The sequence below is a fragment of the Carassius gibelio genome, chromosome B25 (genome assembly GCF_023724105.1).
Source record: "Carassius gibelio isolate Cgi1373 ecotype wild population from Czech Republic chromosome B25, carGib1.2-hapl.c, whole genome shotgun sequence".
Lineage (NCBI taxonomy): Eukaryota > Metazoa > Chordata > Actinopteri > Cypriniformes > Cyprinidae > Carassius > Carassius gibelio.
This window is the reverse complement of record NC_068420.1, coordinates 11177387-11194551: the sequence shown is the minus strand read 5'-3', so window position 1 is coordinate 11194551 and position 17165 is coordinate 11177387. Positions and strand designations below refer to the sequence as shown.

Here is a 17165-nt window from a genome sequence, read left to right as displayed (position 1 = left end):
TTCAGAGAAAAAGACTAATGATTACAAAAATTAAAAAGATAAAAATAAAACACTTGCTAAAAAAAAAATACATATTAGTTTACCTGCATGTCATTAACCAATATAAGAGAACTGAAAGCTAATAATTATTATCATAAAAATTTTAACTTCAAAATCTAAATAAAGCACTAAAAATGTTGACATTTTCTTAGTTTGTCTTAGTTTGACCAATTGTGAACACTGAATGTGTTGTTGAATTATTTAAATATTATCCTCAAATCTCTTTTCATGTAAATATTCAGGTCAAAGAGGTTTGGCTGGCTGAAACATTTGGGAATCCCTTGTTATTAAACTGCATTAATGTCTAACATTTAAAACAAATTTGACGTGACAATCAGCCAAGTATGCTGACCATACTCAGAATTTGTGCTCTGCATTTAACCCATCTAAAGTCCACACACACACACACACACACACACACACACAAGAACACACACACAAATCTCGAGCCGAATCTCGGGCCGGCAATACCACCAAATGACGACTTGCCCCAGTGAGAAAACAACATGACACAAAATACCCTGGTCCACATGAAGCATTATATAACCATAATCTTTTTAATATTATTGGTGTTACTAGTTCTCTGATGACATAATGTACATTTGACAGAATATGGGCTTTAGACCGTACTGTAGGCCTAAGCCTGTGAAGTACTTCACTAGAGGGAGCTTTATCATTATTAGTCTGAGAAAGGTCAGTGACTATAATGTAAATCACTACACTGGTTTTGTCCAGCTGTGCATAGCCGCATGTTCAGATTTCCCATTGGTCAGTGTGGATTTAGGCTGTAATATCCCCAGAGGAGACAGAAGGCAAAAGACAACTTTCCTGGTGATATAAACCCTCAGGATTATATCAAGAGTTCTGTTGTGCTATAGACCTGTCGAGATACTGTGTGTCTACTGATAATAATAATAATAATCTGTATATATGTATATGTATATATATATATATGTACACACATTAATTATACATATAGACAAGATTTAAAGTGCCTGTCAGTAATAATTTAACTGAAACAATTTAATATTAATGTTAAATGTAATATAGGAAAATGGAAAATGAATGAAAATTAATTATAACATTGTGATACCTAAATTCAGTTGTAGCATTTAAAACCATTGATTATTATTATTATTATTATTAACTGTTGTAATTCATTTAGACAAGATAATATAGAATATATTACTTGCCATCAATGAGCTACCAACCATATCATTGAATTTGTTCTTTAGCTGTTCCAGCGCTCAACGTTCAGTGACAAATACAGAGTATAATATATATAATAATAACAATAACAATATTAATACTATTACTACTACTACTACTATTTCACTTAGTAGTAGTAGTAGCAATAGTAATATTGTTATAATTCAGTAATAATATGTTAATAATAATAATAAAAAAATTACATTTATAATTATAATAAATAATTATATTATATATTTGATTATTTATATTGTATATAATCATGTTAATTTAATTTGTATTAAATTCTATTTTGTAAAACTGAATAACGTGAGTGCGAAAAACAGGGTGGGGACACTTCATTTACAGTGATATCGTTGACTTGATTGCAAATGATTGCAAAGATGCTATTTAAACTGAACTGGGCTGGGTGATGACATCTCTGAATACAATGAAGAACTGCCTTTAACTGTCATCTTGCATTATTGACACACTGTTTTCCTATTTAATGTTGTTTAGTTGCTTTGACACAATCGGTTTTGTTTAAAGCGCTATATAAATAAAAGTGACTTGACTTGGCGTGTCATTATTTACAATGTACTGCCACCTAGTGGGTGTAAAAAACATTACATATATTCCTTTTTCTTTCTTTTTTACAGCAGACTCCATGAAAACAGAGACTTAGGTCTCTGCAGAGCAAAAGTGGGCGTTTATCACCATATGGGTGTTTTGAAACTGCTGGGTGTTTCTGAATCATGCAATCTAAATTATCGCCCTTACCCAATCCCACCCCTAAACCTAACGTCACTATTACATCAACTAATCAGGTATCATGGTGTAAAAACACCTTGATCTCGTAACTCCCATTACTTTCCTGCAGAGACCTATACTTGGGAAAACAGGCCACATGTCATTGATAGTGGTAAAATATGCTTCTCAAAAACAACAAATATGCTACTAATTACTAAGTTCAGGAAAAAAAGTAGAGAAACTAAGCAAAACCGTTTGCAGTACAAACACTAAAATTTATTTTTTTCATTTTCATCCCCTCAAGGATAATATACACAACTGAAAACAATTATCTGACACGAGTCTAACGTTACCTCTTAAAAACGCTACCAAACTCATCGTTTCAGTGCTCCCCAGACAAAGTGTTCTTAGTGAAAACAGACAATAACTGCATCAAATACATTAGTGTTCTCTTTTAATGCCTTTTTTTACTAACAGATACTCTGCAAAACGTGTAAAACATGGCTGACAATAAAAACTAACAAAACACAATCTTGTGTGGTAAATGAGACTGAGATCGACAGTTTGATTCAGATTCAGGAGTCATTTAATCCAGAATAACGAGGTTCTTTAAACACTGGACTGTCACTCATCAGTTTAATTAAAGTCACGTGATGCCTTTGTGTTCCTCAATATAAATGACACCATAACAAACTGCTTTCTCATGCTGGATATGAAATTCCCGATTCCTACTAAAATTAAAATATCCTTCCATTAAAATGAGAGAGCTTTTCCTCCCCGCTTTTTTTAAAATGTCAAAGGCCATTACGGTGATAGAATCCAAATTTGACTCGCTTTGTTTGTTTTTTTTTGGTGTCAATTTTCTTAGTTGGAAAAACACACAAAAGGCACTTTAAATACCTGTAGCTTTCACTCGGCATGAACAGAAGTGATAGAATGTGTTTATTTGGTGTACAAGAGAAAGATGTGACCTACTTTGCTTAGACTGGATAGAAAAAAAAGTGAGACAAAATAGCCCACTTTTACTCACAAATAGACGATGTCTGCGATGATAAACACTAAGGCACGATGTGCTTTGGTGATTTTGCTATGTAAATTCCCTTTCTTGTGTAGACTGTTATGATATGAGCAGAAATAACGCGTTCGTTTATAAAAAGCTGAAGTTCGTTACTTTTGCGCCAATAGCGCCACCTAATGAAATTTCAAAAATAAATACAGTTGCCAACAACGGATAGCCCCGCCCACAATTCACGCCATTGGTCGAGTGAGTGTTTAGACGAGTCTGCACATTAAGCTGGGATAGGATTCCAAACAGAAAAATAAAAAATTACATACTTCAGCTTTAAATGCAAAGAAAATTCACTAATTAAGGGTTGCATTTTGTTGCTGTTTTTAAAGTTTCCTATAAGAAAATGATCTTTTTCCTAGTGTTTACTATACATAACTGTAGGTCACACTGGAACAGCCCGTGTGCAGTGTAAGGCAGGTAGTTCCACATAAATAATACAGTACCTTTTTATGCTCTTCATTAAAGTTAGATCCACTAAAGGTCAAAAAATACCAGGGGCGAAGTCTTTGAAATGTAATTCAGTGTGAGAATAAAAGGTTAAAAACAGTATAATAAAAACTGAAAAAAGCTTTCATGTACTATGACAATACGTTTTCATATAAGCAATGCTCTTTCAAAAACACATTAATGTTGGTTTAAAACATCAACCAAGTTAAACAGACATCTGAACAAAGTAACAAAACCGTACCGTTTCACCCACCACGAACAGGTTAATGAAAAATAAACACCAAAACACAAGAGATACACTAATTATAATGTAATTATTCATTCCAGTCCTCACTCCAAAACGCGACAAAATCCTTCTGGGTGGGACTGACAGAGGCACAGCCACTTAAAACCAGCTTGTGAGTCATTCAAAGGCTTTTCTTAGTCTGTTGGGCTTTGCTGCTCTTGGCGGTCGTCAGCTGTGCAGCCTAAAAGCCTCAGTGAATATAAAGTGTCCACTGTTCTCTGTGGGTCGTAGTGTTACTGGTGAGAGTCGAGGAGCTTCAGTCTTTGACCAGTCTGTAGATGTGATGCTGAGCGCCGTGCTCGCTGTTGGAGACCTCGAACACACAGGCTATGCACAGTAGGGTCTCTTGAGTCTCCCTGTTCGTCACTACCTGCGGGGACAGTGCAGCATTTGATGCTTTTAGCAATCGGCAACACAAGATCACATTTGACACCCAGTACATAGTCATATTTACGCATGCACATTTAGAAACACATGGGAATCGTAGGACCTACCAATAGGATGGTGAAGTTTTCTAGAACGCTGTTCATCATGTACTTCTCAGGCAGGTGCTTGAGCTTATGGATAAAGTTGATCATGTATTCACACATGGGAGACCGGTTTATCTTGTACACAAAGCGGCCGTTCTCAAAACGTGCATACTCCGTCTACCAGAAGAGACAAAAATAAAATAATAATAATACATACTGTATCTAATTAAATACAATTAATAAATTACACAATTACATTATATATATATATATATATATATATATATATATATATATATATATATATATATATATATATATATATATCATTCAAATAATATAAACTGGTATAACAATATTAAAATTGTGTGGTTTAATCATTTTATTATATAAAATTAATTTGAATTATATTAAATATCAAAATTCATACTTAATTACTTAATTAGCAATGCATATAACTAATACAAAATTAAGTTTTTATAAATATATACAGTAGAAAATTTACAAGATATCTTCTTTACTTAATAAAGATTCTGGGCATTAAAATTTTTTTTAATTTTGATCCATACTATTGCTACAAATGTACCCAAAATGTTTAATATATTATATAAAAAATTATATTACGTAGTAAATTCATATCATGTGGTTTATTGATTTCATATGATATAAAATTAAATTAAAATTATATACAATTTTATAACGCATGCTTAATGTATTAAATTAATTTTTAAATTACATTTATGCAAAATTACGCATACACCAATAAAAATTACTAATATGATTTTTAAATAGTACAGTATTAAAGATATACATAAAATTTCATTTTAATTGTATGACTTTAAATAATACAATATATTAGATGTAAAAATGAAAGGTCAATTTTAAATGTTCAATTATGATGATTTTAAATATTAAAATGTAGAAGATGTAAAAGTAAACAGTATATTTTAAATGTTCAATTATGATGATTTTAAATTAAATTTATGCATTTAGCAGACACTTTTATCTAGCGACTTACAGTGCATTCAGGCTATCAATTTTTACCTATCATGTGTTCCCGGGGAATCGAACCCCCAACCTTTCGCTTGCTTGCTTGCTAGCTAACGCAATGCTCTACCAGTTGAGTTACAGGAACACTAAATATTGCAATGTAACAAATACAATATTAAATGAGAGGTAAATGTAATACAATTAAAAAGAAATTAAAATAATAGTAATCTGCCATAAAATAAGTGAGAAAAACGTGTCTGTGTGTGTGTATTGATATGACAACATTTTGATGTTTATGAAATTTTTTTTAAACTGAAGCTTTATTTAACTTATTTATTTATCATATTAATTTATCATATTTGTCATATCATTTATTGTCTCCTCACCTCAACTTTTTCAACCACTTGTTTCCCGAAGGAGCAGACCTTTGTGGAGCAGGTAATGGTCATGTTCTCGGAGCTCTCGTACTGACTGGTTACGCCATAAAATGCCCCAGAATCCTCCAGGATGTTACAGTTGAGGTCGGCCTGAGGACACACCAGAGAAAAGCTCAGTGACAATGAATAAACAGAAGGAGAGAACACACTGACAAAAGCAAATGTGTTCAATCCCACCCCAGGGTTTGCATACAGTTGGGTAAATAAATGCGTCATTTGTCAGATGCTAATAAATAAAAGGTGCTTCATGTGAACGGTAAACTCTGTGGGTACTATACAGCCTCCTGTCATATTCATCAAGACCACACACACATGCAATCACTTTTTTCTTTTACACTTGCATTAAATTGAACTTTTTTGCAAGTTAATTTTAAAACATTACGTGCATCATCAGAGACTGATAGAATTATTTTTTTTGCAGTCTCAGAGATTTCGAGGCTATAAAATATGATTATTGCATAGAAATCAAGAGATAAAAACCCTGTATCCTGCTTGCTGTCCTAAAAACACCCATTAGTAAAAGATAAAGCAGGCCACCTTCCAAAACTAGTCTTTAATGCAAGAGGGTAGTGAGAGTTAACCTCCAGAGAGCGGTGTTTGAGTCTGTACAGGATGTGCTCAGAGCGGCAGGTGTTCAAATAAAGGCTCCCTATCCAATCCAGCATGTTTCCATTCAGACCGCCCTGGCTTTAACACAGCACTTTAATCAAAGCAGTTCAGCTGCCTCGATTCAGACTCATGCAGGTGACTCGTGCTCGACGGATGCTGATGCTGAAATCTACACAATGCTGATATACGACTGATTCTTCAACTTCTGCAGCGCTTTTATGTCGTAGACGTAGGGGATTATTTTTCAAACCTCTTTTATGTATAGAATTTACCCAGATTTTCAGTCTTGACCTATAAAAAGCCGTCATTACAATACATATATATATATATATATATATATATATATATATATATATATATATATATATATATATATATATATATATATATATATTTATATATAATGTAAGTTAAAATAAATTGTAGTGTTTATTTAAAGATAAATATTGAAAATGTAAAATATTATTTGAAGTTTATGATTAAAGCTTGTATTTAATATAAAAAGGATTTTTTTTAAAATAAATTCAAAACTGTCTATACTATAAAAACAACTACCTATTATTACTTAATGAAATTTAAAGTTTTATATATATATATATATTTTTATCGGTTTGGTCATTTACAGATCATTCAATCCAATCATTCAAAACATAAACACAATGACCTGGTGCAGGCAGAAGCTAAAGCTTATTGTGCCTGCCCTTAACTTCAAAATCATAAATGCAACACATTAATGACAACATCTGTTCATAAGATTAACATTAACACATTAGTGGACCAGTGTCCACCACACCAAAAGCAAGCCGCTTTAATTAATTTTCATTCTGTTGAATATTTTTCCATTGTTATTCTCTTGTAAATATTTTTAAACTGAAAAATAGACGTGGCTTGTTTTAACTCATTACAGCAACTATTCCATAATTTAACTCCTTTATTTGATAAACAGTGTTCTGTAAAAAGTTTTATATTTGACAATATTTTAAAAATAGTACATTTTAAATAAATAGTAATATTATAAATATGTATATATATATATATATATATATATATATATATATATATATATATATATATATAATTAGCTATCAAACTTAAGTTTCAGCTTCGATATCTTTTTATTTAAACTTTTTAAAAATGTTTATTAAATGTTTTATTACCAATTAAAATTGACATAAAAAAGCCAAATGTGAAAGTGTATAAAAATGTAAGAAATTAATTATGAATTATTATAGGAATTACCCTGATCTCAGACCTATAAAAGCCATCATAAAAATGTATTATGTTTAAATTAAAGCTTATATCAGAATTGGGTTTCTTTTAGAATTAAAATGTAACTTTAGGTTTGTGATTTGTAATATTATTTTCTTTTTTGTTAAGCCAAAGCCAAACGTCACTCTACTCAAAGAGGCACCACTATTAATAATTAGTTATTAAAATACATTAAATACATTTATATTTTACATCTTATATTGAAAATTCGGTATTTTAATATAAAAAGTATTAAATATTATATAAAAAAAGGCCAAAAGTTCAAATACAATTTGTACAAAACTGCTGAATTAATTATGATTTATTACATTAATTCATGATTTACTCACTTTAAAACTTATTGCATATAAATATATTCACAATATATTTCACTACAATGCAATTACGCCACTGTCTAAATTACAGAACTATGAAAAGTGTAAGGAAAAGAAGGTTGGAAAATGATTCAAACAATTTGTAAAGTCAGGTGCTAACAGCTAGAGTACGCTCCAACTCAAATCAACTCAAATCCTGAGGACTCACCCAGAACTTGACCAGGAAGAAGGCGTTCTGAGGTCCTTTTCCAAACAGCTCCTTCAGCCCGCCCTTCTTCTCAGGAAATTTGTCGTAGATTTGACGTATGTCCACTGTCTCCAGGAGCGCGTCGTTGTACGAATGATTCGTCTGGCTGATGTGCACGAACAGATGCTTGTTGTACTGCACAAAGAGATGTCATTAGATCATTGTAACATTAATACAGTCCACAGAAAATTAACTAACATGCTCTTATTTTGCGCAAGAATAATTACGTGATGTTGCCTGGGCAACAAGCTTTTTTTAAGTCCAAATGCCATTCCTAAATGTTGTTTGTGTGAGTAACGAAGCATTTCAGATTGCATTGGTGAGGCATTTCAGGTACGTTCTGAACCTTTTCCCCAAAGCTGAACATTTGTGTGACTGGACAACTGTATTGAGAACGCAACTCGTTATGCGTAAAGCTACAAACAGAAGATTAATAGCCACTGTCACGCCAGACCAGAGGGACAAGCATTTCATAGAGATGCTGCCAACATGATCCATTACACAGGTCTGCTTTAAAACAGACACAAGGCATTCTGGTAACCTGCGGGTCACAACTTCTTCCTGGATCTCACTTTTAATCTAAACATGCTGTTTTGTCTTCATTGCCTTGACTGTAGTCAGATCAGTGCTTAAAGACACTTCATTTGAAGACACTTAAGGGAGTGAGTACTGAATCATAAGAAGCCTGTTCAGAAGCCACACTTCTGTTTTCTTCTAGTTTACCAGAAACTATCTGTTTTAGCTTAGCGCTTGATTTGATTTTAGGTCTCAGGATGAATTCGTGGAGAGTTGAGGTTGTGTAGATTTCCATTATTATCAGTGGATCAGGAAAAGCGCAGGATGTGACCTCGGTCATCATGACCATCTCTAATAAGAGCCCACTGCCCTGCAGCTGGTGGCAGTAGATTAGCATTTCTCTTAAGCATAAAGCAAGGTCCGTGAACCAAGGCTAAATGCTAAATCATCAGCAATCTCTCACCAACACCAACAATATGCAAATCAAATCATGCAATAATATTATAATTGATGCTTTTATTTAGATTCAAAATAGTTTATAATCAACATAATCTGTTAATAAGTCTGATTAATTTATCAATATTATTACTCAGGTAAAATTGTATTTATGCATTAAATAAAAATCTATATATAATAAATAAATAAATATATATATATATAGACATTCTCTGCAGTGGTTGTGTGTACGTGTGCTGACTCACTGAATCTGGGTCCCGCTGATGCTCCAGGAAGGAGGAGAACTCCACCAGCCGCAGTTTAGTGGTGCTGATGGAGCGGCCGTGCCACGCCGGCACCGCGGCTGCCAGGGATGTGGGGGACTCGTAGGCTACACACAAACACAGCGTAACAAAACATAAGTCATGGATTAAAGCAATAAGACGAAAGCAATTAAGAGTAACTTAAATAGAATAAATATACTGTCATTTTTCAGTTGTACCAGTCTTTAGTTACACCTTCTTACATGAAATGATTTAATATTAAATTAAATAACATTATGTTATATATTTACTTATATATTATAATATAACAAAACAATATCAGGGGATCAGTGCGTTAACGGCATTAAAATATTTTAATTTATTTATTTTAACTAATTATTTAAGTTAACACGTTAAACTGACAGCCCCTTAATATACATTAATAAACAACAAGCAAAAAGTAGCTGTTTTAATTCAAAGCAACAGCTTTGAGTGGCTCATCCAAGCAAATAAAAGAACCAAAATATTTCTTTTAAAAATACAGAAAATCAGGTTTATGCAAACTTACACATTCATAAAAGTATCAAAGGCATCTGTTAACTATGAATATACACACCTGCGATGGCTGTGGCCGTCTGGATGGGGTAGTTCTGCTGTGCGAACGGCTTCACACTGAGGAGATTATCACAAGGTGTCATTTTTAATGCAGAAGTTGTTGTACACGTTTTTATATGTTCAAACTCAGCCGTGTATATTCAAGTTTAAGTTATATACACTTACTCTTGAGACGAACCAGGCTGTCCTGTTGACACTTGCCAAATCTAGTAAAGGAGTACAACGTATTGCAGTGTTATAGTGTAAAACAATACCAATGCATGGGACACTAATCGTTTTAAAGCAGTCTGGGGTGTCTCTTACCCCTGTTGCCCCAGGCAAGGTGTGTCGAGGGAGTCCTGCGAGCCCCAGCCGGCTGTGGATGGCCGTGGCAGAGACGATCTGCGCTGAAGACATGGCCGCCATCCTGTTGATCGCATCATTCTTCACGCTCTGGTCCTTCAACCAAACACACCACAGAAAAGACTTAGCTCCTGCTCTCTCACTGCTATAAAACCTCTTCTATTTTATTAGATGAAATCAAATCTAACCCTGGCTCAAGGGCAAAGGGTTTCAGCATTTCTTTAAATGAATATGTCTGTGAAAAAGCAGATAAGACCCATTTAAACTGCTCCAGCATACCAGCGAAACGGGAAAATAGTTTTGCCATTGACCTTTGAATCGGAAAATTTAAATTGTTAAAAATGAATAAACTAAAGTCCTTGCAAACTTAAAAAGTTTTATGTAAGCACTGAGTACAGCATATAACATACGTGAGGAACTCAAAGCACAGAATCCAGCACAGAAAGCTTTTTCAGACCAGCAGTATCCCTCAAATGTTGCCTAGATTTGCTAAAGCTTTGTGAGTTTCCAGAATGCACGGCAGGTAAATGATGTTGCTAGTTTTAGACTTTATAGATTTTGTTGTGTGGTGATTAATAGGCCATCTCATTTACTTCTCATGCTTCTTGAAAAACTTCTGCGAATAAACAGACCTTGTGTGAAGAACATGAGCTCTGTTTTTGTAAGAAATGCAAGCAGCCAGCTGCGGCGCATGAAAGCAGCAGGCAGTCAGACTGTCTGATAAATGTGTTGCATTGTGGTCAAGCAGGCTGAAGAGTACTGGAGCACATACGCTTAAAGAAGAGCCTTTTGTATCATCACAGACGCTGCCAAATAAAACGAATAGCCAATCCTATTCGCTCTCTTTCTCTCTTGGAAAAAGCACCACAATAAGAAACAAGAGAGAAACTAAACAGAGGTTTTGTCCATGGACTGTCATTGGCCGTTTAACCACCAGATGCCACGGCTGCTCAAAAGGCACGATCCTGCATACATGAATGATTTCTGAAGGATCATGTGACACTGAAGACTGGAGTAATGAAGCTGAAAATCACAGGAGTAAATGACATTTTAAATGTATTTAAATAGAAAGGAGGCATTTCAAATTATACTAATATAATTTATTATTATTATTATTATATTGTATATATGATCAATACCAGTGATCTGAACCTTTATGTAGACGAGTCTACAAATCTTAGGCAGTTACTCACATACTGAATAATGTCTAAAGGAGGCACATCTACTTTGACTTTCACATCACATTGTAAATCCTGTCCTTGAACAACTTTACTCAAGTCCATTCGTCTATCACACATTCAATATTTCAGTGTGCATGCGACGCCTTTCCAAAACAAACACACTTTTGTGCAAAACAGGAAGGAAACGGACAAACATGCAGAAGAAAAGAAGTTAGCCAGTTGACTGCATACTAAGCAGGCCAGTCACAAGCAGGAGATCTAGGTTACAGACAGTCAAACAGCATGGCACTCGTACACACACACACACACACACAGTTCAGTAGGGATATGGCCTGAGACGCTACACACATACATACACAGACTGTGTCCAACACAAGATTGCCATGTACCTTTAGCTTGGAGTGAAATTCTCTGGATTTCCTCCGAGCAAGAACCTGGATATGACTGGAGACCTGGTCACACACACACACACACACACACACACACACACAAGCACAAAAAGAGCATTTTGTAACCATGGAGATGAAAGGCCCCCTGCCATTAGCCGCAAAAACATGCACTTTAATTACAAACAGAACATCCAACACAACCTTTCACATTATTTGTTCACCAACAAGAAAGAAAGTGATCAGCTATTTAATTAGTTTTGAAGTCAAACCGACTTTACGGTAAATTTGTAAAGGTTTGCACTGAATTGAGAGCACAAAGCAACAGGTGTCCACTCAGAGAAGAGCGCTCTGGTAACTAGGGAAGGCAGTAAGCCAGCCAGACAACGTTTGGATGAAGCCATAAACAAAGTCTGGCTCGTCACAATGTGAGTTTACTGGAAATAGCCTCTATAAGCAGCATTATTTATTTCATGTCACGCTCAGAGCTTGAAGCAGCTCTGCTAACCTGTTTTCTCGTCCGTGTCTTTCCCGTTCTGAGTTTGATGTATCTGGCGATTAATTCATTACGACCTGTAAGAGAGAAAGAGAGAGAGAGAAAAAAGATATACCTGTTAATGACAGTAATATTATATAACCTTTATTTACATTTTTAAACAAATTATTTCAGTGATTTCACACTGATTCATTGTTTTGCTTTAGTTTGCTGCAAAACTTTTAGTATTTAAGGTTATATATATATATATATATATATATATATATATATATATATATATATATATATATATATTATTATTATTATTATTATTATTATTATTATTATTATTATATAAATGTATATTAAATACACAGACACATGAAGAATTAGTTGAACTATTTTGCAACAGGAACTAAGTCTGTCAATCGATTTGTAAGCATTTAATTTTCCAGATAATTTTTTTTCTATATATATATATATATATATTATATATATATATATATATATATATATATAAAACATATATATATATAAAACACAATTAATGGCTTATATGAAATGAAAATTACAATATACCAATATTGTGGCAGACGAGTAAATCGTTGAATAGAGTAAAAGTGGCTCGGAAGTCAATATGTTGTTCGTTATATTTTCATATCATTTAACATTAGCCTCAATGTCCTACAACTCACAGTAATTGATATTAAATTAAAATTTAAGTTACATTTTATTCCACTAAATTAACAATAAACAATGCAATTTAAATTATATGGCAGGGGCAAGGATTATCATTCATATTCTTCATATATTAAACTAAATACTTGATTTAAAAAAATAATAAAGGGTAGTAAATTAACACTGATATAGCAAGATTATCAGTGTAACATTAGTCAGTCACTGGCCTTCAACCCATAATTAACTTAAATTGATTTAAATGTATTATTTATCATTTTAGGTTATTTAAAGAGTTAATTTTAAAAATGATTAATTGCACTAAATTAACATTAAAAATGCAATTTAAATTATATGGCAGAGGCAAAGGTTATCAGTGCATAAAACTTTATTGTCTATTCTTCATTTAATAAATTAAATATTTGATTTAAAAATAATTATTGTAAATTAACATTGCTATGGGATGATTATCAGTGTAACATTAGCCAGTCACTGGCTTACAACCCACAGTGAAGTAAATTAAATTAAATTAATTATAAAAGAAAAGAAAAGAAAAGCAAAGATTATAACAACTTTCTTGTCTGTTTCTCATATAATACTATGATACTGAAAGAACACTTGAAAGATGGAGCTATGTCACATATCACAATCAAAATATCATAATATATATATTTTTTATTATATAACAGCACGATGAACCTTCCTCAAAACATCTTTTGTGTTTAATGGAAAAAAAGAATGTCATGTTTTTTCTGAACTAGTCCTTTAAGGACAATATCTGACCGTCAGCCAACAAACAGCGTCAGGGTATTTTCTCCAGCTAGCCTTTACCCAACGTGCCTGCAGTGTAATCTCTTCTAACCCAGACCTGGGCCTCCCTATTCTTCCAAACACAAACACACGCGTTCACACACACACACACGCTCTGTACGCTCACAATGCGGGCATTCATGCACACTCCGCTCTCAGATCAAAGACACTCCAAACGGCCAGCTGTAAGCATGCTTACTGCTGCATAATTCATTCTTTTCAGTCACTTGAAAACATGCTCAGCTGGACTTGGCAAACCTGCAAAACAACCTCCAGAGAGAAAGAGGACTTACAGGGACAGAGAAAGAGAGAGTGAGAGAGCCTGTCGACGAGTGCTGGGTTTTGAGAGTCTCCCCTGTGGAGTTTGCTAGACAAACCAAAGCATAAAGTGACCAAAGAGACTAGTGGACTCTCAACAAGAGTTCAGATCAACAACACCATCATCACAGAATTACTGAATAATGACAGCTACAGCTGATTATTACTCAGCACTCAACCTGGGGATAATACAAGACACTATAAAATAATAAATCAAAGAATATATATATACACACACACACACAAATATATGTATATATTTTTTGGTATGTATTTATATATTGTGGTATAAAATTATATTTATTTAATTCTCTGTCCATAAACACACATGCACAGCATGTTATGTATTTATTTATTTTATTGTAAACACAAAAAGAAATACATATATACATTTTCAATTACATATTACATATAAATTATATTAATATTATAACTAATATAAAATATTTTAATATAATGAATGAATAATAATCATCAATCATCATCATTATCATTATTATTATTATTAACAATAATAAATAATTTATTAATGTCAATAAATAATTAATATTACAATAGTAATTATATAATATATAAATAACATGCATATATACACTATTTAAATTATATTTATATCCAAGTGTATATACTTGAACATTTTATATATATATATAAATATTATATATATATATATATATATATATATATATATATATATATATATATATATATATATATATATATATATATATATATACTGTGCTGTAAGAGGTTTTTGCTGCCTTCCTGTTTTTTATTTTTATTTTTTGCATATTTTATATTTTCATGTAGTGCCAGGCAGTTTGGACAGTTTTTCCCCCTAATAAATGAAATAAATAATTCAAAACTGCATTTTGGATTTCCTCATGTAATATTAAAATGTGTCTGATGATCTGAATCATTCAAGTGTGACAAACATGCAAAGTTTAAAAAACAGGAACCTTTTTCACAGCACTGTATATCAAACATTTGTAGATTAGATATGTGTTACATATATAATTAGCATTGATGAATTTGATTATCATATGAATTACTATGGATTATATATAATAAAATAATGAATAATATAACACATCTGGCTGACAATCCAGTAATAAAAGGACATCTGAATCATCTGAATCTTCTGATGACTCATTAATGTTGTTCTCTTAGAAATATGTTCAGGTTTGGTGATGACTCACTCAACAACAGTGAGTGATGACAAATATATTAAAAGCATACACAGGCTTGAGAAACACATGCAGTTGAATCCATGACCAAGAACAGGATAAGATGTGGTTTAACGGATGCACTGAAATAAAAAATAAAACACAACAGGGGGTAGATGGCATTCCTTTAAAGTGGCGTTACAAAAGTGTTGATGTTATGCTGGTGGAGGGCAGGCCACAGAAGCCACCGAGGATGTGGTCATCAAATTACAATCAGCTTGATCAGCACAAAGTAAAGCAGCTCTGAAGAACACACAGCGAGCTGATAAATGGACCTCACACTGATGCAGGGTTAACCTCAGCATGTCTTCAGAGGGCAAAGATGCCGCCAAAAATGGGGCTCGTCAATCATTGTGCGCTGACAGCTTTCTCTGCCGTCAGTCTCTTCCAGAAAACTAAATGAAAGCATATGATTTATGCTGTGATATCCAAACTTTCATTTTTCAATGACAATTGACTCAAAAAAGATTTTTCTGTCAGCGTTTACTCAGTCATCTCAAACCTGTATGTCTTACATCCTGCTATGTTTCTTACACGGATCTATCATATAAAAACTTGGAATATAGTGCATGTTTAATACAGTGAGAATAGTGTAGATGCTTCATGCTTTTGTGTCCTTTCTGAAGTTTTAAAACATCGATGGAAGTCTACACAATGTTTCTTTTGTGTACTGTAGGAAAAGAAAAGTTGGCTTGAAATGACATGAGGGTAAAGTGATGACAGAAGTTTCATTTTTGGATGAACTGTCCCTTTAAGACGTGCTAATACAGTATGATTGATTTAACTCCTGGCCAACACTATCTGTTCTTTGTTTAGTTTTCAGATAACACTAACTCAGTCTCCATTCTCTGTGCTGAAGAGACTTTAGACTGCAAGGGTGTCGTCGGAAACGGAGACGTGTGGTTCAGTCACTCAAGTCCATCATCTTGTCAAATAAAATATCTCTCACCTCACAAACCTCTAAAACGCTTTGAGTGTTTGAAATGACCCACAAGTTCGGGGTGTTGGTCTCGGGGCAGGACAGAAACCCTGAATCTTTGGGACAATGGTTCTGTTGCTCTGCCAGGCCTGATGGATGACTCTGAGGACTCGGGCTGCTGTGAATCACAATGGCCTCAACTAACAATACAAAGAATTTCTGCAAGGGGAGTCCAAACTGAGACTGCAGTATTCATAGCTGATTTCCATGGGCATCGATTCATCAGTAGGGTTTACATTATATTTTAAGCAACAGAATAATATAAAGAATAATGAGAGATATCATTACGATACAACAATAAAGAATGATGAGAGATATCATTTTCAATTATATTAAAATCACAAAAACAAGCTTGAAATAATTCATTTTGTATAAAAATTGTAAAATTTTGATACAAAATTCTTTAACATTTAATTTATAGTTATATAAGAATTTTATATTTCTGCATTTTTTGCCATTGTTTATTATTTACTTGTACTTATCATTTTTTGTGACAGTAAATAATAATAATATTTATTTATTATTATAGAAGGTTTATGCAGTATTTTGTGACATTATAATTAAAAATAAAATCACAATAACAATGATTGTAGTGACCATAAGAAATATGATTAATTGTTATTAACATCTAAATTTTTTATTTTTTATTTAATAGTAATAAAAATAAACTAAATTAATAATATTATATTTTACAAACATTAAATGTGTTATAAAAAACTATTTAATATTTATTGATTATGGCATAAAACATCAACATTAACAACAACAACAATAATAATATCATAGTTAATTGTTTTAAAAAAACTAAATTTAATTTAATAATAAAAAC

The 17165-nt window shown here is 32.8% G+C and overlaps 1 protein-coding gene across 2 annotated transcripts in view; it reads right to left on the bottom strand.

Annotated features, from left to right (window-relative positions):
- Nucleotides 1–2231: 2231 nt before the first annotated feature.
- The window catches only part of tead1a (TEA domain family member 1a), a 36654-nt gene continuing 21720 nt past the window's right edge, over nt 2232–17165 (bottom strand). For both annotated transcript variants that reach the window (XM_052597488.1, XM_052597487.1), the window contains exons 4-13: nt 12362–12426; nt 11857–11919; nt 10248–10382; nt 10110–10150; nt 9946–10001; nt 9333–9457; nt 8077–8250; nt 5626–5766; nt 4274–4426; nt 2232–4149 (exon numbers count right to left, since the gene is read on the bottom strand). In XM_052597488.1, coding sequence (XP_052453448.1) covers nt 4036–4149; nt 4274–4426; nt 5626–5766; nt 8077–8250; nt 9333–9457; nt 9946–10001; nt 10110–10150; nt 10248–10382; nt 11857–11919; nt 12362–12426 — 1067 coding nt within the window. In that variant the 3' untranslated portion in view covers nt 2232–4035. The remainder of the gene's footprint in view (nt 4150–4273; nt 4427–5625; nt 5767–8076; nt 8251–9332; nt 9458–9945; nt 10002–10109; nt 10151–10247; nt 10383–11856; nt 11920–12361; nt 12427–17165) is intronic.